This window comes from Rattus norvegicus, chromosome 4, assembly GCF_021556685.1.
Source record: "Rattus norvegicus strain SHRSP/BbbUtx chromosome 4, alternate assembly SHRSP_T2T, whole genome shotgun sequence".
NCBI classification, from domain to species: Eukaryota; Metazoa; Chordata; class Mammalia; order Rodentia; family Muridae; genus Rattus; species Rattus norvegicus.
In genome coordinates this window covers 177,314,068-177,336,790 of record NC_141537.1, presented here as the reverse complement: position 1 = coordinate 177,336,790, position 22,723 = coordinate 177,314,068, and the positions used below count along the sequence as shown (strand labels likewise).

Below are 22,723 nucleotides of genomic sequence, written 5' to 3'. Positions count from 1 at the left end.
GGGTGGATGATTGCTGAGCTATTTCTCTCTCTGTTTGCCTCTGAGGCTTTGTCTAACTTATTTTTATGTCCAATTAGGCTGCTGACCTTTACTATATTTCTCTTTCCCACTTTTCAAGTTCTGTCTTTTAACAACAGAAGTACACTCTGTGATATCAGTCACCTTACCCCTGGCTTAGGTACAGTCATCCTGGCTAAGTTAGCCATGGCTAATTGGACATAAAAGGCGTGTCAGGCACTTTAGGTTAGTTCTACCCTTTAATAAAACTATTCAAGGAAGGCATCGCTATCTTTGTTTTATAAAGAGAATGTAAAAAGCTACACTCTTTTAAAACCTCATTGCACTCTACAGAATTATTGTTATCCCAAAGCCCATTGCATTTGCTCGTCCGCAGATGACAGTGATTCCAAATGTATGCACCGAACACCTGTTTTGTTAAAACAATCATCTGAAGTAGTGCGAGGAGCATAGATAGCGACCATACAACTCTGACCTCAGGGAGCTTACCGGACAGACAGGCAGACAAATGAGCATGGTGACAAAACTGTATGTTAGAAAACTGTATGTTGAGCTTCTCCAAGGTAGTTTTGAGGTCATAATCACCATGATGGTATCAGATACAAAAGTTACACACACACAGTTGTCAGTAACCGAGGGAGTGTTTGAGCCAACGGGTGTCGGAAGAGTAATGTGGATATCTCAGAATTCAGAGGAATCGGAGAGGACTGGGAGAGGCTCTGCACACAGAGTATGCACCATTTGCACAGAACTGAGCACATCCCAGAGGTGACGGTAGCTGTTGGGAGTGACCAGAGTACATAGCCAGGCGTGGAGGTATGCTAAGTGTGAAGTGTGCAGTGGACAGAAGTCAGATGCCCAACGCCCATGAGTAGCTGTGATGAACCTGTGACCTGAGATCCCATGGGAAAGTCGTTGGAAGTCAGCGTGTAGCTGTGATGAACCTGTGACCTGAGATCCCATGGGAAAGTCGTTGGAAGTCAGCGTGTAGCTGTGATGAACCTGTGACCTGAGATCCCATGGGAAAGTCGTTGGAAGTCAGCGTGTAGCTGTGATGAACCTGTGACCTGAGATCCTATGGGAAAGTCGTTGGAAGTCAGCGTGTAGCTGTGATGAACCTGTGACCTGAGATCCCATGGGAAAGTCGTTGGAAGTCAGCGTGTACAGCGCGTGGTGCACAGCGCGAAGGCCTGAGCGTGAGTCCTCAGGACCCATGTGGAAACGGACAGTGGCTTCTATAATCCCAGAACTCCTATGGTGAGATGGGTGGAGGAGTAGGAGAATCCCTGGAAGCCTGGCATTTCTGGCTAGGGGACCAACAAACAAAGAACCAGTCACACAGGTAGATGGCGAAGACTGACACTGAGTATTGTACTCTGACCCCCACATACATACTTCAGCACATATGTGCCCCCACATGTCCATCAAACATATCACGCACGTGTGCAGACGACAGTCATGCCATTCTTCTATTTGTCCACGACTGAGCCAAGAGAATAAGTTGGCATACAGGTTTGGTTTCTAGTTTCCACAAATCTTTAAGGCATTCAGAATAGAAGACAGGATCCTTCTGCTGGATACAATTATGTTTGAGTTTTGCTGAAAGATTCCTTAGCAGAATAAACATGTCATTAAAGCTCTCTACAGAGAAAAAGAAACAATAAACTCCTCGTGGATACAAACAACCTTTATCCTTTAAAACAGCCTCTTACTACCAACAAGGACAACAAGAAATAGAATTAAAAAGTTTAATTAAATAAGTACAAGATTTTGCTAATTTATTTTGAAATGTCATCTTAGCAGGTATTTAGAATGCTTGCTTTCCAATGTCTAGAATCAGAAATTTACTATGAGCTGTTAATGACTTTTCAAGTCCACCATCCCACGCCCTCCTTTATTGTTAAACTTGAGTCATAGAGTTACAAGGTAAAAACAGAAATTTTAAGTGTTCCTACGATATCGATGTACAGCCAAGAACATGTTGTGATTAGAGAGGTATTCACCCTGACCTTTATCAACACTCAGTTTAAAGCACGTCTTAGAATAAGAATTTACAAACACAGCAAGCACAGGCACGTTGTTGTACATTCTCACTTGGGCGGGAATGGCAAAGGCACTGTTACATTATTCAGGAAATCATCAGAGCATTTACACAGGAAGTAATAAGAGATACGGGAGTACATTGACTTTACAGGAGTAAGAAATCCAGGGATTCCCTATTTGGATCCTCTGCCACATTCCTCTTCCCATATGTATTGGATCCCACATTGGTTGGTGGGAGGACTGGACCAAGGTTGTTGCTGGAGCGAACCAAGAAGTTTGCCAGACGTTGTGTGGCACATGTGGCTGTGTTGCACTTCCGTTTGTCCACCTGAGGGTTGGTACCACTGAACAAATAAGAAAGAAGAACCAGCTTGAGAGGCAGCCATGTCACCCTCACCATTGTTTTTTATAGCAGTCACTCAGTGCTTTGGTTTGCAAACATCTGTATCACAGACATTTAGAACATGCAGAAGAATCAATTGTTGACCACAAAAAGCACATAACACCTATCACTGGGATCAGCATTCTGGTTTGTAGTACAAGGAGTATCTCTTTGGGTACTTGGCATTCATTCTTATAATAATAAAGTCTTTATCTTATATTCTTCTAAGTGCTGGTGGACTTATTTTCTGTTACATAAAAGGGACAGGAATGTATGATTTATAGCTTGCTTGGAAATGTGGAGATTCACAAATTCTACTCCTTTCCTCCTTTTGATAAAAAGTAAAGTGTATTTTTAGTATGTTTCTTGAGCTTACAGTGCAAAGATGCCATAAAGGGAACTCCGCAGTGTGCAACATTGAAGACAAAGTGAGATAGCTCAGGTACAGGAAGATACGTACGGAGTCACCCAACCCTTGAGGCATCTCACCCAGTCACATTTGTGAATAAACAAGGAAGTGGCATTCTCCCAGTACATGTTCTTCATGGGTCTATAGCTGGTTATTAACCAATCTTCAAGGTGAAGATGTCTCAAGGTGGCTGGTCAGCAGTTGGCACACAGTAAAAAAGATTTGCACGCTAAAACCTTTGTTGTGAGAGCCGATCTCACGTTGAGTGTTCTTATTACAATAAACAGCATAGAAAAGACATTACAAAAGACAGGCAATGTCAGGTCATCTAAAAGTTACTATAGGCTCTGTGGTATAGAGTTACAGGAAGCATGAATTGATCACTGTTTCGGCACTCCTCTTCGTGAGAGTCCTTGACGTGAATATGTAGACTTCTGCTTCCCCAAAACTTTATTGTAGGGCTAGGCAAGCTGTGACAACCAGAATCTTTCTATGTCAAGGCTGTTGAAGGTCATTACATTTTTAGCCCCCAAACAACTAAATACTAATAGTAGCAATAACTCATAAATTATAACCATGACTTAAAATTCATTTGAATTTCAGCTTATTTATTTATGCATTTACTTATGTTTGAGTCTAGCTACATATCCCAGGCTGGCCTTGAGTTTTCCATGAAACCCAGGGTAGCTTCCAACTTGTCATTACCCCACTTCTCCTAAAGACTGGGTTTACACATATGAACCACTGCACCCAGATTTGTGCCTCTGTTTGAGCATTTACTTATTTCCACTCTACATTCCTGGAATAGCTCATGTCTCTGTTGCTCAGCTTTCTGCTTGTATAAGAACACCTGAAAGAAATCAAATTGAAGACAGGAAAGACATTTGGGCTTACGTTTCTGGAGTGTTCAGCTGAGGGCCATTTGGCCATTTTTTTTTTGGGTACTCTGGATGCAGATCTCAGTAGGCAGTTGGGAGATGAAACAGGCTGGTGATTTCGGGGTAACCAGTGAGCAAACAAAATACAAGAGGTGGAAGAAATTGTGTTCCCCAAACTCCCTCGAAGGCACAAGGCCAGTGACTCAAAACCCTCACTCTGCTCGCTCTCTCTCTCTCTCTCTCTCTCTCTCTCTCTCTCTCGGAGTGTCTACTGCCTTCTACAAGTTCCATGGGTTCAGGACCAAACTTTTAAGACTTGGGGGCTTTGAAAGCTATTTCAGTAATAAGAACTTTCAAGATGGAATTGTAAGTGGATATAAAGCAGTGACACTCCCTACGGTGTTGATTAGGAAGTGTTTTCATTTTCAGATCCACAATGGTTGAATACTGCTGAGGTTTGGATCCATGTACAGTGGGAAGTAATAGTTATGGGGTTAACTACTACTTGCCCAAGACCAAGTAGATATCACACCAGTGGGGAGTAAGTGCAATAGCTATCTCCTTGTGAGAACTTTCTGGAGGAAGTCTTGACTCACTATTGCTTCTATGTGGAGGTATCCTAAGCCTAAATGTTTTATATGAAAGATTTAAATTATCTTTCTTTCTTACTCCCTACTTTTCCCAGTTGCAGAAAGCTCATCACGCAGCATCAAGTGACCTGGTTCTTTGTTTGGTGTAAATACATAGTAAAGAAGCAGGCAGTAGCCAGAGGAAGCCCACCGTGGGACACGAAGGCTTGTTTTAATTTGTTCATTTTTGAAGCAGGTTCCCACTTCTAAATCTCAGGCCAGCACCATCTTCCTGCCTTTCCTCCATAGTTGAGGGATTACAAGTGTGTGCCACCATACTCAGTAGGATCTATATGTTTGGTCTGTATCCATCTCAATAGTATTGTCTCTTCTTTGAAACCATAGTATACAAGAACAGTATATTCACAGAAATGGCTTAGTGCTTTCAAGAGTTTTGGTAATGTTTCCAAACATTGGGTATTAAATTTTAAATAAAGATGACATTTTCTAAAATAAAGCTAGGATTAGAAGTTGCTCTGTGAACCAGAAAACTGATAGATAGATGATAGATTGATAGATAGATAGATAGATAGATAGATAGATAGATAGATAGAGCATAGATGATATATATAAGAGAGTAGACATCATGGACTACTAATGCAGTGTAATATCTGTTTGAGGATGCTCTTAGCAGTGATGGGGGCAGAGTATAGAGATCTTTACAGGCAAGTTGTGGGTCTGGACTTTGACAGCTGACTATCGGGAAATAACAGCATCTAAAATAATTCTAAATAAAGCATTATCTTATTGAGTTAACGAAAGGACCACCACTCTCAGGAAACGCTCATCAAGAACTCTTAAGCTCAGTTTCATAGATGCAAAACTGCTGCCCCCAGGGGAGCTTCCACCTAAAGAGGATGAGAGCATGCACAAGACTGTTCAAAGTAATCATTAGGATGCTGGGGAAGAGGGAACTGGCTAGTGCAAGAAATGATATCTCCACTTTAGGCATTTTTTCCTAATAACTTGCCTATATTAACATTCATATGTAGAGGTGTGCAGACACTCCTGGGAGCTCCCAGTGATCCAAGTACATATGAGTGTGTGCATGTGTACATCCCCCATCCCCAAAAAGGTACTGATATAAAGACATGCTTGAGACACATTAGGGAGATCTTGTTAGTGTGCACAAGAAAACTGATTATAAGAAAACAGAAAAATAATCTGACAGACAGTAATGCAGTGAATTATTCTATTTTGGGGCTAAGTTCACTGTATAATAGCACCCACAGACACACTTGCTAGAGGTGCTGAGCAGATCTCTGTATGTTCTAGGAGAATAATGCAAATTACTAGCAGATATATTAGTTATACTATTGAATTCCCATAATCACTCAATTGTTCTGCTTACTAGGGATTTCATATTGGTTTTACAGTTATTTTTAATCATAAAAAAAGCCCATTGAAAATCACAGTCAGTTCTGAGAACACCCAGTGAAGCCAGCCAGGAAAGTTTTGAGAAGACAAAAGCCATTTTCTGATAATTCCTGGTATTAGTCATAGTGGGTGCTGTAGAAATGTCTGCACATTGACACAGCCCTCCACCCAAGAACAAACACACCAGAGAAAATAAAGAGACGATGATGCTGATTCTAATGAGAGACGTAAATTGCATCCTTTTTCAAAAGTAAATTTAATTCTTTGAGCTAGCCATGAATGGCTAAGTTTGGTCTTTTAGAAATCTATGGCGCAAGATTGATTTGGGCACAAATTCTCATTACATTATTTAAATGAGATTGATAGAACTGGTCTCAGGAATCTTTTAAATGGATGGAGAGTTATAGTTTTAACTGGTTTCCATCTGAAGGTTATAATTACTACGATTCTGCTAGCTGTCTTAAATTACCTTCGATTTCTTCAAACTATCATTTAGTTGTCTTTGTTCACTTTTAATATTCCCAACAAGCCTTCCTCAGAAACCATGATTATATATATGTACAGTCAACTCATTAAAAACATTTCAGGTACCACTAGTTCACATTCACAGAGGCCCAGAAGTCACCTTCTGATGCAGAATAACTTCTTATATCTCTGTAATGTCATGTATGGAATGACTTTCAGATGACTTTAAAACTAATCCTAAATTTAACTCCTTAAAGCCATGCATTTGCTTCCTATTTTTTTTTCCGGAGCTGGGGACCGAACCCAGGGCTTTGCACTTGCTGGGCAAGTGCTCTACCACTGAGCTAAATCCCCAACCCCACTTCCTATTTTTATGACGTCGGTTTTCAGAAGAAGATGTAGAAGTTTGGATACTTACAGATCCCCCTGAGCAGGGAAAAGAACCTATAAGTATTCATCAAGATTCCAATTGACATGAAAACATTTTATTTTTGGTTGGCATTCCTTCAGTTTCTTTCAGTACTGCATTCAACAGGGTGAATGTCTGTGTCTCAGTTGCCCTGTTAGTCTACCCTAGCTTTACCCCTGTAGGTTCTAAACCATTTTCAGGCAAACGTCTCTAATGATGCCTTCTACTAAACGTCCTACGAGCCAATCCTCAGCTGCTGACCTTGTCCTTAAAGAACACAGGGTTATGAAACCATTCAGCCCCAAGTACTTCTCGTTGCCAGTATTTACGTAGAAATTAAACAACACAGAGGGTATTCATTACATAGCACTGTGGAATCCTGATTTCCCCACACTTTTCAAAGGAGGTAGGAATGTTCAGGTCACCAACCTTCCGACAGGTGTAGCTCTCAAGTGGCCGAGTGCCACCGAGAGGATGAGGAGAACAGCTGGCAGCCTGGAGATGCACCTCATGTCTCAAGATCCCTGAAAAGAAAGAACACCGAAGTCAAACCACCTCCTTCAGTTCTGGTTGACACAAGTGTAAATTGGAACCATCAAAGGAAATTTAAAGTTTATTTTACAAAGAGATCTCTGATGCTTATCATCTTTGAAATAGTTCCAAATGTTCAATTTTCTTTTAAAAACAGCCTGAGAATTTTTACTATAACACACTATTCATTTACTCTTTTTCCTGAAATGTGTCCTACGGGTAACACAAAGACGGTTTTCTTTTACTAAGTAATATCTTCCAAAGCACGGGGGATCCTTTACCTTTCAGTGGGCAGTGGCAGCAATAACAGATAGTGTGCTGGCAGCCTGAAGCTTCAGGAACTACAGCCCAAGCGTGCACGCACGGCTTGGTAATCGGCGAGCTGACTCTTATATATCCCTCAACTTGCTTAGCTCTGTTACCAGAGAGACTGTGTCATTAGTGTCCATCCTGCGGACGGAAAGTGTTTCATTGGCAGCTGGAGCAGGTGGGCCATCAACACATTAACACTTAGGTAAATATTAGCAGACCACATACTGAGTGCCTTTGTGTGGTTGATGGTGCATCAGGGCCTGTAGGAGTTTGGAGTTTCCATTTTGTGCAAAAGACAAGTGAATTTTTGAACAATTAAGTCTGACAGTAAGGAAGTGACTTTGAAAAAGATAGTAGTTAGGAATAATAATAAAGTGTGTTTGTATGCAAAGAGAATGCTAGGGAAATGGAGACATTATAGCCGAGAACAAATGATCTGTTTCTCAGTGTCACGGACACTCAGAAATATTTTATAATACCACAGTAAGATCTATTTTTAAAAAAAGTCCATAAGAGGGAAAAATAACTGGACTCAGATTATAAAAAAAGACTACAGGGAATTCAGGTGGAGAATATGAAGTGGGGAGCATTCTGGGAGGGGTCGGAGGGAAGAATGGGGGCTGAATGTGTTCAAAGCATATTTGTATGATCGTATGGCAATCTCAGGGGGGAAAGAAACAACGTGTGTTGGAAAAGGAAAACAAAAGCCACTCATAACGAAGTACAGAACACCAACTCTTTATGTCTAAAGATTTATTTCTCAGGAATTAGACACCTCATTATACATAGGCACACATGGTTTGCTCATGACTAATTGATTGATTGATTGTGTGTGTGTGTGTGTGTGTGTGTGTGTGTGTGCATGTGCATGTTTAAGTATGTTTTTAAGTGCCTACATGTAGAGACCTGAAGACAAGGACTGGAGTCATCCTTAGAAGGGCTGACTTGTCTCCCTTGAGACATACTCTATCATTGTCCTGGAACTCAGCCGTTTGGTTAGAGTGGCTACAAGGGGATCCCCAAAGACCCCTTGTTTCAGCTTCTCCCGTTCGGGGGCTAGATGCACCTACAATCATACGGCAGATCCTCATGTGAGGCAAGCACTTCACTGACCGAGTTGCCTCCTTAGCTCCTGATTCCTTACTCAAATGGAGTTTGTCCTACAACAGCTTTCCAAATTCCACATTGTTTTGACATGCAGCCCCACATTGTCCAACCTGGTATTGAACTCCGTATGTAGTGGAGGATGACCTTGAACTCCTAATCTTGCCTCATCTCTGAAGAGCTTGTATTGCAGGACCCACTCCTGGCCTTTAGTCCATGTTCACTCTCCTAAAAGTGGCTCTTTATGCATGATAGGTAGCATGTAATTTCTATGTAGACTGTTGTAGGCATTGTATGTCAGCTCTAACCACTTAACCAGCTGTACCAGCTTAACCATTGGTATAGACAGAAAACTGACTTGCCTGTAGACAGACGCAGTTCCAGATTGTACTGTGTGAATTTTATAAAGCCCTTTTGATCTTTACTTTTGGTCTGTGAAATTTCATCTGATGTGTTTTGGGCTATAAATTTCATCAGAGTTGGAAAACCCACATTTTAAATACATAGACTTGAGCCTTCCCATTCTGGGCTTGAACCCCAGGCTCCCTGCACACTAGGCTCCCTCCACCACTGAGGGATAGCCCAAGCCCTCAGCATCTCTTTTGTTCCTGACACTGAACTGAATAAGAGTTAGGGAGGTGACTTGGAGGTGAGGAGAACTCAGTTCCTGCTTGATGGAGCTTTAGGTCTAGCCAGTGTAGAGGCGTCAGCAGGCAGCAGTGGAGGGAGTGCTGATGAAATCATCCTGAAGGCATTTCAGCCTAGGATCTCATGCAGACAGGGATGCTCAAGTGACCATTCCAGCTGGAGTCAGACAACTTGGGAAGCCAGTGCAGCCCATCAGCCCGAAGGAGAAGCTCTCTACTGGTCAGAGCTTGGGGAACTGTGGGGAGTACTTTCCCCTGTGAACATTCCAGAAATAAACAGTATTGTTAGCTTTATATGGGTATGGAGTAGGGAGATTGTCCTGCGTACAGGGGCTAAATCTTGCATGGAATGAGTCTGTGATTAACTTGTTCATTTTATTTCTCTTATTTAAATTGTTTTCTGTGGTACTCATCTCAGTATGACATTATAACATTTCATGAACTGTTCCAAAAGGTTCTTTAGACTTAATATACTTACCTCTTTGGCATTGAGTGTGCCAAAATTCTAAACAGATATGAACAGGTACTTTTAATTAAAAAAAAGAGAGAGAAATACTGAAATAGAACCACTATTAAGATATGTATCTGCTTGGAAGAAACAGAAAACTAACAAGGTTGTGGTAGCAGTGCATTAGTAAGGAGTTACTAATGAGGCGATCTTGCTGGCGGGTAGGGTACAGATTGTGCAGAAGGCTTCAGGCAAATGGTTCAAGTGGAGGGGCACTTTGTCTCAGGCGTCCAAGATTCTCTGATCCATTAGGGATTTATGGGGGGTGGTGAGCTGTGTGTATTTCTTTCAGTTTTACAGATGTTACTCAAAGTCAATGCATATAATATTCAGTCCATCAGTCATTTGGTGAGTGAAACTTACCTAAAGTTTGAAAATACATGGGTCATTCATGGAGGAACCAATTCTAACTCTTCAGCATTAATTTTATCAGAATCCAAGGATGTTACTCCTTTGCATTTGACCTTTCTCTTCTCTTCTCTTCTCTTCTCTTCTCTTCTCTTCTCTTCTCTTCTCTTCTCTTCTCTTCTCCTCTCCTCTCCTCTCTTCTCTTCTCTTCTCTTCTCTTCTCTTCTCCCCCCCCTCTCTCTGTGACAGGGTCTTCCTATGTATAGAGAATGACCTGTAACTCACCTATATAGCTTATGCTAGTGTCATAGTTAAGCTTTAGTTGTCGACCTGACACAATATAGAATCAGCTGAGGGAAGAGAAATAGTTTCCATTGGGCTGGCTTGTATGTGGGGTTGTGTATGTCTATGTGGATTCTGTTGTTGTTGTTAATTGATATTGTTAAGACCCCATTCACTGTACAGATCACTATTCCCAGGCAGGGGTTCCTGCACTGAATTAATTGAAAGACACCTACCCGCCCAGCCAGATTTGCTGGTTTAATACTGATGATTGATGATCGACAGATTTCATTGCCAGATCTTCTTCACATCCTAAAGTACATGTTTGATAGGAAGCGCTCAGTGCTTCCTTACAGAAAAGCACAGAAAAAGAACCACCCAAAATTGGTGTTTTGGAGTTGTTTTCCTTAAAATTGCATCAGGTAGATGGACATTGTCACCCAGAGGAAAGAAAGCAGCATGCTGGAAAGTCCAATGGGGTTGTCGAAAAGGAATCTGAGTAAACGTCATCTATTTCCTATGACGTCGAACCCTTTCAGCTCTTGTGGAGATGAAATTGAAAGCAGATGAATTTCCATGAATCCATAATTATGGCCTGGTTATTAATAAATGTAAAGTGTCATTTAATTAACCCATACTGATGAGTCACAATTAAGTCTTTTGCAAAAAAGACTCAGGAGGAAATGAAGCCCTTGGCCATAGTCAATTATTGCCATGTCTGCCTAAGACACAGCCAAGGTGATGACAACCTGAAGACTGGATGAACTCAGAAAGGTCATAGTTTATATTTCAACACGTGTCTATGTGTGTTACACAACAACGTCTTTCAGGCGGGAGAAAATGCTCCAGTGATTAAGCACACTTAATCTCCCAGAGGATTCAGTACCCAGCACCCATATTGGGAGGCTCACGACTTCGTGTAACTCCAGCTCCAGCCGATTTGACATGTCTAGCATCTGTGGGCACTTGTACTAACATGCATACACCCTCGTGCAAATACACACATTTACGCATAATTAAAAACAGTAAAAAGAAAGTCTTAAAAAATAATGCCCTTTAGGGAGTTGCTTTACAATTTCTTGATGAACTGGAGATGACGCTTTAACTGTTCAGTGTCCTGACGTTAATTCTGTGCAGTCTCATAATTGCAGAATGGTGATAGCTCCCTTGCCAGAAACAACTGGTTTTAATGATTCCAAGGAATTCTGTTGTTATTTTCATTTGCGTTCATCCTCCTCACTTCCATCGGTGTGGATCCATCTGCCTTATTTTTGGGTATTCGTTGATCTTTGTTGACTAATTTCTTTATATATGATAATGTATCCTCAATAGACTTGCAGAAAGGAAGTATTTGTGGTTTCACCAACTCTAACTAATGTCCCAAGTGAGAGGCCGCAAGCCTACTTCCTGGTAGGTTTACAGAAACTATTGACTCATGAAACCCAGAATATGAAACTAGAGCATGGCCTCATGGTGTTCAGATTATAACGAATGTTTGTTTACCTGTAAGACAGTCAAGTGTGGCTCTACCTAGGTGAGTTTCTGCAGCCGACAAATGAGTGAAGACACATCCCGAATGTGGGCAGCTTCATTCTACTGACCGTACCACAGAACAGAATAGAGCAAGAGCAAGTCAGGTAAGTACCAATCTTATTCTCTTCCTGTTCCTAACTTAGGGTGTCATGTGAGGACACACGCTTGCCAAATGCTAACTATAAAATGTTTCCAAATTTTCCAGAAGGCCTGTTTGGAAAACCTTTGTTTTGCCTGAAAAGCCCTCACACCTTGTGAAAGCACCACTGAGTCACCGGCACGGCCGGGGTTTTCTACTTCAGTGAGTTCTCTCTGACCCTTTAATTAAGAGTCCCACGATGTTTGGATTTCCACTGGCCTTGTCATTTTAAATAATTACTACCTGTGAGCTGAGGACACAACTCAGTAGATAAAGTGCTTGCAAAGCAACCATGCAGACTGGAGTGTGAATTTTCAGAACCGTGTAAAAATAGGACAGGTATGGTGTCAGATAATCCCTGGAGATAGAGGATTCCCTTGGTGAGCTGGCTAGCTAGACTAGTGGTCGGGTTCACATGCGAGAATCTGCCTCAATTAACAAGGTGGAGAATAATCAAGGGAAATTCTCAACATGAATTCATGCCATGTCCCAGGTATCTATGGGACAAGTCCTGAAAGTTTAACAGACGTGGGAAGGGCATGGGTGGCACCATCCTAGGGACTAGGGTTTTCCAGACTGAGTGAAAAGAAGAAAGGGAGCTGAGAATGAACATCCATTTCTTTGCTTCTTGACAGTGGGTGCATTGAGACAGCCACCTCTCAGTCTTCCTACCACCTCCCCGCCATGGTGGATTACACCCTCAAGGTGTGACCCAAGTAATTTCTGCCTCATATTGCTTCTGTCAGATATTTTGTCTCAGAAATGGGAAAAATAACTACTGCAATGATCAGGGAAGTAGACTGTAACCCACTGAGTAGGATAAAATATGTAAGTCCATGCTGTATTAAATTAGTCTATATTGGGAGAGAAGGGAAGCCCTATTCTAGAGCAGAATCCCTCTAGTGCATTTAATACAACGAAGTGAGTTTTAAATTTTCACTGGAAGCTAAAAGTAATTAAGGATAGATAAGAGACGGTATGATTGATAGAACTCCATACAAACATCCTAAGAAACAAATGGGGAATTAGTATATTGATACTGATGGAATTGGAAGGTCCACATGGACTACATAGTCAAAGCTCACCTTTCTAATTCTGAAACAAAAGGGTGTCTTCGCACTTTGGGAAGACATAGAATCATTCAAATAGTATAGTATTTCCACTCAAACTGTGTGATATTTCCCCCTTTTCATGGGAATATATATACATCTATCTATCTATCTATCTATCTATCTATCTATCTATCTATCTATCTATCTATCATCTATCTATCTATCTATCTATCTATCTATCTATCTATCTATCTATAGAGACAGGAATTTTGAAAAGCTGACATTCTTAAAATATTTTAATTAAAAATCTAAGGATGTATGTCTTTGTGTCTGTTACAAGTGTGCTCATGACTGTGGAGGCTGGAAGAAGGTGTTGGCTCTCCTGTAGCTTGAGCTAGAGGTGGTACAGAACCACCCGATGTGTTCTGGGAAGAGCAACAAGTGCTCTTAACCAATGAAACATCCCTTCAGCCCCATGATACTCTCTATAAATGGTCAGGAATCTCCCTCTTCCCTAGAAAAGGTTGAGTCATTGCTTCTTATCCAAAGAAAGGACGGATACTCACATAGACAGGACGTGGAGAGTGGATTGGGTCTTGGGAAAATATTAACAAACCTATAAAGAGGCTGGGCTTGCTGGGCAATCGTCACTTGCTACCAGCCATGAGGACCCGAATCAAATCCTGAGAAAACACACACACACACACACACACACACATGCACACACACACATGCATGCACACACAAACCTCCCAATAAATAAGTGTAATTAATTGTTTTCCAAAAATTAAGAGAATTATTAGTACAAAGGGCAATAACTGGAATATAAATAGTATATCATGTACTTCGTATTGATCAGTGTTAAATCTAAAACTTTAATGGCAAGTGTTTTGGTTATATCAACATAAAAATTTACAAACCAACACTGATGCCTCAAGAAATGGCTTAAATAGATCTCTTTATTAAAAGTCTGTGTTGATGAAGTCATTTGTGGTGGGGTGTCCTCTGTAAACAGGCAGAGAAGTGATCAAGCAGTTAGTGACCGTATGCACCTGCTGAAAACAATGGGAATTTCAGCTTTCAAGGTCTGTGTTGAGGCGCTGTAGCAGGTCTGTGTGTGCATGGACTACTACAGTATTGTGTTTCCATGGTTACTAAAGGAGGATGTGATTGGACCAATGCTGTCAATCCCCTTTGACCTATGTGAGCCCTGCAGAAAGCTTGCCTGTCCAAAGAGGTGGGTGCTCTGAGTCTGCTGTTTAACATTGTACTCTCAACGTTGAGCCTCTGAGGTCATTCAAGGCAGGGGCATGTGGGTCTGGTTTTGAGGCTGTTGCTTCGGATGATTGAATGTGTTGTAATCAAACACGAGGAAAAGCTTAAAATCACGAAAGTAATCAACAGTACTCACAATCACATCATGCTTTCATGATAGGACATGCTCAAAACAGATGATCTCAGAGGGGTTCAAATCTACCAAATACCTGTTCATCATGTTAACAGTAGAGAAAATCATCACTCAGGTCACCTGAGTAGAAATGCCTCAAAGTTACAAATGTATTAAAGAATCGTAAAGGTGTGGTAGTTACAAACTGGATGGTGTCAGAGGCATTCGTTCCTCCATTATCCACAGTGTAGCTCTGCAGGCTGGCTACCCTTTGGAAATGGTCTTCTAGCAAACAGAGACATTATTTTCCAGAGGGTAGGCAGCTCTGATGATGTGTTTTTCAATATAGCACATGAACCCCTTCTGTAGGGAGCTCTAAGATGGGAGACTGGGGCAATATCTTAGTGCGTAGAGTATACACACGGCCTTCATACGTACATACATACTCATATACACAGATGCACTCAGTTACACACAAACACACAAACACACACACACACACACACACACACACACACACACACACACACGCGCGCGCGCACATGCACCCAGGCACAGAAATTAAAAAATGAAGAAAAGACATTAATACAAACACCACATGGACATCCTGAGTTCGGAGGACGAAGTCACTCACTGTCAAGTACTTGGTATTCACACAGAGTGGAACAGTATACGGCAGCTGCATTTGACCCCAGTGTTTGGAAATCACATTTCTGGTGTTATGCTTCAAACATAACAGAAGTAGAAGCTTCTGGAATGGTAATGAGGCTTCATTAGAGGTGTAGATAAACAGGTGCATCTAATAATAAGGTTCATGGCCTTCTATTATGATAATAAAAATCCATTATTCAATGGAATTGCTCAGATCCAGCAAAGAGAATTCAGCTGCCCTTGTAGAACCTGAGGGAACATTCTCTGCACCTTCTGTGTCTGCGAGTGTGCTCACCTTTGACGCACCCTGCACTCTACAACTGTGGTCATCACAGAGAGATCCGAGAAGTTCAATGATACTAAAAGGAATGTCCTTCATTCATTCTAAGCACATTTGAACTCAAACCCCTCATGCTGTATGGGTCATTGTTACGGAAAATTGCCAAGATACCCAACAGTAAGAGTCTGGTTGTTTTTTATTCTTAGTCACTCTCTTAGACGTATTTATAAAAGTAATACAAGATATGAAATTCAACCTCCAACACTAACTGGAATTAGTTCCGTCACGCTGGCTTACTGTCACCTTAATTCTCTGTGGAATCTCACCTCCGTGAACCTCTTGTTCCTCCCTGAAATGAGAAATAAATAGGTACTTCTCTGTTTTCTGCAGTGAGTGGGAGGCAGTGGTGTGCACTGGCGTTTCCAGTGGGAGGCAGTCCCTGCTTGAGGGCTGTCCACTTTTATTTCCAAGCTGCTCCTGAAGTAGTTCGAAGTTTGTAAGATGTCAAAATTGAGAAGCAGAAGTTTCTTAACCAAAAAAAAAATGGAGTATAGTTGTTCGGTTGTGTATATGACTTCAGACAAAAGAGATGAACATTTAGCAATCACCTGCTGTATACAGGACCTTGTCATGGCTGCTGTGGATAGGAAATCATAAGTGCTATTTGTGGTTAGTTCTCAGAGCAGGAAGAAATCATCACAGGACTGGGAATAATTAGTTTTGCAGACATTTTAAGGAGACATGAGAGGAGCTGTCAATCATGTGAGCCAGGGATGTAAGGATGGTATGGGATGAAAAGGTTTGTAGTTAGTAAGATGATTCAGTTGGTAAAGGCACTTGTCACTAAACCTGACGACCCGAATCCTGCTTCCAAACCTCACCCAGTGGAAAGAGAGATCAGACTTGTGACCCCCACAAATGTGCCGTAGCACACCATTGCTTGCACCCACGCACAGGAACCATGTATGTGCCCACACCAACAGTAACTTGATTTTTAATAATCAAAACGATTGAGCCTACAGAACTGAGCTGCAGCAGGACAACTAAAGTTCTCCTCTTCTGATCCAGTGGCCTGCCTTCCTGCACTGGCGTGCCAAGGTCACCTTCTGTGTTGATGATCAGCTGTGCGATGTCCCGCCACACACTGGATACACCTGACTGTGGAACACTTATGTCAGAATCTGACCGCCCTCCTCTCTCCCCTCTCACTATTTTATTCCATATGTCGCTTATTAGAGCCCGTGAGGCAGCAGCCTGTGGGTTCTTTTTTTTTTTTTAAGACCTTTGCTCTTTCTCCTTACATAGCTTGACCCCCAAAGTTTGCTGTTACTGATATTTTTTTTCTACTAACTTCTAAAATGATTGTTTTTAAATAGATGACCCCACCTAATATGCTTTGCTTAGGATAATGGGGAGATGGTGATACCTGGCAATAATTACTACAAACAAATGTCTTCTTTCTTAAATATGATGTTATTTAATGAGAGATATGCACTTTTGTGGTCAACTAATATTGTGTGTGAAAATGACTTGTTAAATAAATTCAAAGGTAGCAAGTTGAAGGTTGGCATTCACTGTATATGTTAGATTGTTAAATTCAGAAGACACTGGTTTCATAATATTTCAAAGACTTTTTATAAATGATCAATCAACTTTTATAATGTTCATTTTCTTTAAAATTGAAGAGATAACAAGAGCGGTTTTTAAACTTTATTTGCAGATATTTATCTAAGTCTGAAATGCCCAGAAATATATATACTTTCCTTTGTAATTTTTCCCAAATACTGATTTCTTTTTTTTTTTATTAACTTGAGTATTTCTTATATACATTTCAAGTGTTATTCCCTTTCCCGGTTTCCGGGCAAACATCCCCCTCCCCCCTCCCCTTCCTTATGGGTGTTCACCTCCCAACCCTCCCCCCATTGCCGCCCTCCCCCCATAGTCTAGTTCACTGGGGGTTCAGTCTTAGCAGGACCAAGGGCTTCCCCTTCCACTGGTGCTCTTACTAGGATATTCATTGCTATCTATGAGGTCAGAGTCCAGGGTCAGTCCATGTATAGTCTTTAGGTAGTGGCTTAGTCCCTGGAAGCTCTGGTTGCTTGGCATTGTTGTACATATGGGGTCTCGAGCCCCTTCAAGCTCTTCCTGTTCTTTCTTTGATTCCTTCAACGGGGGTCCTATTCTCAGTTCAGTGGTTTGCTGCTGGCATTCGCCTCTGTATTTGCTGTATTCTGGCTGTGTCTCTCAGGAGCAATCTACATCCGGCTCCTGTCGGTCTGCACTTCTTTGCTTCATCCATCTTGCCTAATTGGGTGGCTCTATATGTATGGGCCACATGTGGGGCAGGCTCTGAATGGGTGTTCCTTCAGTCTCTGTTTTAATCTTTGCCTCTCCCTTCCCTGCCAAGGGTATTCTTTTTCCTCATTTAAAGAAGGAGTGAAGCATTCACATTTTGATCATCTGTCTTGAGTTTCGTTTGTTCTAGGGATCTAGGGTAATTCAAGCATTTGGGCTATAGCCACTTATCAATGAGTGCATACCATGTATGTCTTTCTGTGATTGGGTTAGCTCACTCAGGATGATATTTTCCAGTTCCAACCATTTGCCTACGAATTTCATAAACTCGTTGTTTTTGATAGCTGAGTAATATTCCATTGTGTAGATGTACCACATTTTCTGTATCCATTCCTCTGTTGAAGGGTATCTGGGTTCTTTCCAGTTTCTGGCTATTATAAATAAGGCTGCGATGAACATACTGGAGCACGTGTCTCTTTTATATGTTGAGGCATCTTTTGGGTATATGCCCAAGAGAGGTATAGCTGGATCCTCAGGCAGTTCAATGTCCAATTTTCTGAGGAACTGATTTCCAGACTGATTTCCAGAATGGTTTTACCAGTCTGCAATCCCACCAACAATGGAGGAGTGTTCCTCTTTCTCCACATCCTCGCCAGCATCTGCTGTCACCTGAGTTTTTGATCTTAGCCATTCTCACTGGTGTGAGGTGAAATCTCAGGGTTGTTTTGATTTTCATTTCCCTTATGACTAAAGATGTTGAACATTTCTTTAGGTATTTCTCAGCCATTCGGCATTCCTCAGCTGTGAATTCTTTGTTTAGCTCTGAACCCCATTTTTAATAGGGTTATTTGTTTCCCTGCGGTCTAACTTCTTGAGTTCTTTGTATATTTTGGATATAAGGCCTCTATCTGTTGTAGGATTGGTAAAGATCTTTTCCCAATCTGTTGGTTGCCGTTTTGTCCTAACCACAGTGTCCTTTGCCTTATAGAAGCTTTGCAGTTTTATGAGATCCCATTTGTCGATTCTTGATCTTAGAGCATAAGCCATTGGTGTTTTGTTCAGGAAATTTTTTCCAGTGCCCATGTGTTCCAGATGCTTCCCTAGTTTTTCTTCTATTAGTTTGAGTGTGTCTGGTTTGATGTGGAGGTCCTTGATCCACTTGGACTTAAGCTTTGTACAGGGTGATAAGGATGGATCGATCTGCATTCTTCTACATGTTGCCCTCCAGTTGAACCAGCACCATTTGCTGAAAATGCTATCTTTTTTCCATTGGATGGTTTTGGCTCCTTTGTCAAAAATCAAGTGACCATAGGTGTGTGGGTTCATTTCTGGGTCTTCAATTCTATTCCATTGGTCTATCTGTCTGTCTCTGTACCAATACCATGCAGTTTTTATCACTATTGCTCTGTAATACTGCTTGAGTTCAGGGATAGTGATTCCCCCTGAAGTCCTTTTATTGTTGAGGATAGCTTTAGCTATCCTGGGTTTTTTGTTATTCCAGATGAATTTGCAAATTGTTCTGTCTAACTCTTTGAAGAATTGGATTGGTATTTTGATGGGGATTGCATTGAATCTGTAGATTGCTTTTGGTAAAATGGCCATTTTTACTATATTAATCCTGCCAATCCATGAGCATGGGAGATCTTTCCATCTTCTGAGGTCTTCTTCAATTTCTTTCCTCAGTGTCTTGAAGTTCTTATTGTACAGATCTTTTACTTGCTTGGTTAAAGTCAAACCGAGGTACTTTATATTATTTGGGTCTATTATGAAGGGTGTCGTTTCCCTAATTTCTTTCTCGGCTTGTTTCTCTTTTGTATAGAGGAAGGCAACTGATTTATTTGAGTTAATTTTATACCCAGCCACTTTGCTGAAGTTGTTTATCAGCTTTAGTAGTTCTCTGGTGGAACTTTTGGGATCACTTAAATATACTATCATGTCATCTGCAAATAGTGATATTTTGACCTCTTCTTTTCCAATCTGTATCCCCTTGATCTCCTTTTGTTGTCTGATTGCTCTGGCTAGAACTTCAAGAACTATATTGAATAAGTAGGGAGAGAGTGGGCAGCCTTGTCTAGTCCCTGATTTTAGTGGGATTGCTTCAAGTTTCTCTCCATTTAGTTTAATGTTAGCAACTGGTTTGCTGTATATGGCTTTTACTATGTTTAGGTATGGGCCTTGAATTCCTATTCTTTCCAGGACTTTTATCATGAAGGGGTGTTGAATTTTGTCAAATGCTTTCTCAGCATCTAAGGAAATGATCATGTGGTTCTGTTCTTTCAGTTTGTTTATATAATGGATCACGTTGATGGTTTTCCGTATATTAAACCATCCCTGCATGCCTGGGATGAAGCCTACTTGATCATGGTGGATGATTGTTTTGATGTGCTCTTGAATTCGGTTTGCCAGAATTTTGTTGAGTATTTTTGCGTCGATATTCATAAGGGAAATTGGTCTGAAGTTCTCTTTCTTTGTTGTGTCTTTGTGTGGTTTAGGTATAAGAGTAATTGTGGCTTCGTAGAAGGAATTCGGTAGTGCTCCATCTGTTTCAATTTTGTGGAATAGTTTGGATAATATTGGTATGAGGTCTTCTATGAAGGTTTGATAGAATTCTGCACTAAACCCGTCTGGACGTGGGCTCTTTTTAGTTGGGAGACCTTTAATGACTGCTTCTATTTCCTTAGGAGTTATGGGGTTGTTTAACTGGTTTATCTGTTCCTGATTTAACTTCGATACCTGGTATCTGTCTAGGAAATTGTCCATTTCCTGAAGATTTTCAAGTTTTGTTGAATATAGGTTTTTATAGTAAGATCTGATGATTTTTTGAATTTCCTCTGAATCTGTAGTTATGTCTCCCTTTTCATTTCTGATTTTGTTAATTTGGACACACTCTCTGGGTCCTCTCGTTAGTCTGGCTAAGGGTTTATCTATCTTGTTGATTTTCTCAAAGAACCAACTTTTGGTTCTGTTGATTCTTTCTATGGTTATTTTTGTTTCTACTTGGTTGATTTCAGCTCTGAATTTGATTATTTCCTGCCTTCTACTCCTCCTGGGTGTATTTGCTTCTTTTTGTTCTAGAGCTTTTAGGTGTGCTGTCAAGCTGCTGACATATGCTCTTTCCTGTTTCTTTTTGCAGGCACTCAGCGCTATGAGTTTTCCTCTTAGCACAGCTTTCATTGTGTCCCATAAGTTTGGGTATGTTGTACCTTCATTTTCATTAGATTCTAAAAAGTTTTTAATTTCTTTCTTTATTTCTTCCTTGACCAGGTTATCATTGAGTAGAGCATTGTTCAATTTCCACGTATATGTGGGCATTCTTCCCTTATTGTTATTGAAGACCAGTTTTAGGCCGTGGTGGTCCGATAGCACGCATGGGATTATTTCTATCTTTCTGTACCTGTTGAGGCCCGTTTTTTGACCAATTATATGGTCAATTTTGGAGAAAGTACCATGAGGAGCTGAGAAGAAGGTATATCCTTTTGCTTTAGGATAGAATGTTCTATAAATATCCGTTAAGTCCATTTGGCTCATGACTTCTCTTAGTCTGTCGACATCACTGTTTAATTTCTGTTTCCATGATCTGTCCATTGATGAGAGTGGGGTGTTGAAATCTCCCACTATTACTGTGTGAGGTGCAATGTGTGTTTTGAGCTTTAGTAAGGTTTCTTTTACGTATGTAGGTGCCCTTGCATTTGGGGCATAGATATTTAGGATTGCGAGTTCATCTTGGTGGATTTTTCCTTTGATGAATATGAAGTGTCCTTCCTTATCTTTTTTGATGACTTTTAGTTGGAAATTGATTTTATTTGATATTAGAATGGCTACTCCAGCTTGCTTCTTCTGACCATTTGCTTGGAAAGTTGTTTTCCAGCCTTTCACTCTGAGGTAGTGTCTGTCTTTGTCTCTGAGGTGTGTTTCCTGTAGGCAGCAGAATGCAGGGTCCTCGTTGCGTATCCAGTTTGTTAATCTATGTCTTTTTATTGGGGAGTTGAGGCCATTGATATTGAGAGATGTTAAGGAATAGTGATTATTGCTTCCCTTTATATTCATATTTGGATGTGAGGTTATGTTTGTGTGCTTTCATTCTCTTTGTTTTGTTGCCAAGACGATTAGTTTCTTGCTTCTTCTAGGGTATAGCTTGCCTCCTTATGTTGGGCTTTACCATTTATTATCCTTTGTAGTGCTGGATTTGTAGAAAGATATTGTGTAAATTTGGTTTTGTCATGGAATATCTTGGTTTCTCCATCAATGTCAATTGAGAGTTTTGCTGGATACAGTAACCTGGGCTGGCATTTGTGTTCTCTTAGGGTCTGTATGACATCAGTCCAGGATCTTCTGGCCTTCATAGTTTCTGGTGAGAAGTCTGGTGTGATTCTGATAGGTCTGCCTTTATATGTTACTTGACCTTTTTCCCTTACTGCTTTTAATATTCTTTCTTTATTTTGTGCGTTTGGTGTTTTGACAATTATGTGACGGGAGGTGTTTCTTTTCTGGTCCAATCTATTTGGAGTTCTGTAGGCTTCTTGTATGCCTATGGGTATCTCTTTTTTTAGGTTAGGGAAGTTTTCTTCTATGATTTTGTTGAAGATATTTACTGGTCCTTTGAGCTGGGAGTCTTCACTCTCTTCTATACCTATTATCCTTAGGTTTGATCTTCTCATTGAGTCCTGGATTTCCTGTATGTTTTGGACCAGTAGCTTTTTCCGCTTTACATTATCTTTGACAGTGGAGTCAATGATTTCTATGGAATCTTCTGCTCCTGAGATTCTCTCTTCCATCTCTTGTATTCTGTTGGTGAAGCTTGTATCTACAGCTCCTTGTCTCTTCTTTTGGTTTTCTATATCCAGGGTTGTTTCCATGTGTTCTTTCTTGATTGCTTCTATTTCCATTTTTAATTCCTTCAACTGTTTGATTGTGTTTTCCTGGAATTCTTTCAGGGATTTTTGTGTCTCCTCTCTATGGGCTTCTACTTGTTTATTTATGTTTTCCTGGAATTCTTTCAGGGATTTTTGTGTCTCCTCTCTATGGGCTTCTACTTGTTTATTTA

At 40.8% G+C, this 22,723-nt stretch overlaps 2 protein-coding genes across 25 annotated transcripts in view; one reads left to right on the top strand and one right to left on the bottom strand.

The window, feature by feature from the left end:
• The window catches only part of Slco1a5 (solute carrier organic anion transporter family, member 1A5), an 88,301-nt gene that overhangs the window by 16,028 nt on the left and 49,550 nt on the right, over nt 1-22,723 (top strand). For 5 of the 24 annotated variants that reach the window (XM_087659401.1, XM_087659403.1, NM_001439392.1 and 2 more), the window contains 2 exons: nt 11,877-11,979; nt 12,081-12,176. The exons of 2 other annotated variants lie outside the window; for them this stretch is intronic. The gene's annotated coding sequence lies outside the window, so the exon portion shown is untranslated. Of the gene's footprint in view, nt 1-11,792; nt 11,980-12,080; nt 12,177-22,723 lie in introns of those variants that run through there. 17 more of the 24 variants (XM_087659414.1, NM_001439393.1, XM_087659411.1 and 14 more) reach the window with 6 other exon arrangements.
• On the bottom strand, nt 239-7,505 carry Iapp (islet amyloid polypeptide). The gene is made up of 3 exons (NM_012586.3): nt 7,423-7,505; nt 7,040-7,134; nt 239-2,405 (listed from the first exon to the last, which is right to left on the bottom strand). Exons 2-3 carry the CDS (start codon nt 7,120-7,122, stop codon nt 2,207-2,209), a joined length of 282 nt encoding a protein of 93 aa, NP_036718.1. The 5' UTR covers nt 7,123-7,134; nt 7,423-7,505; the 3' UTR covers nt 239-2,206.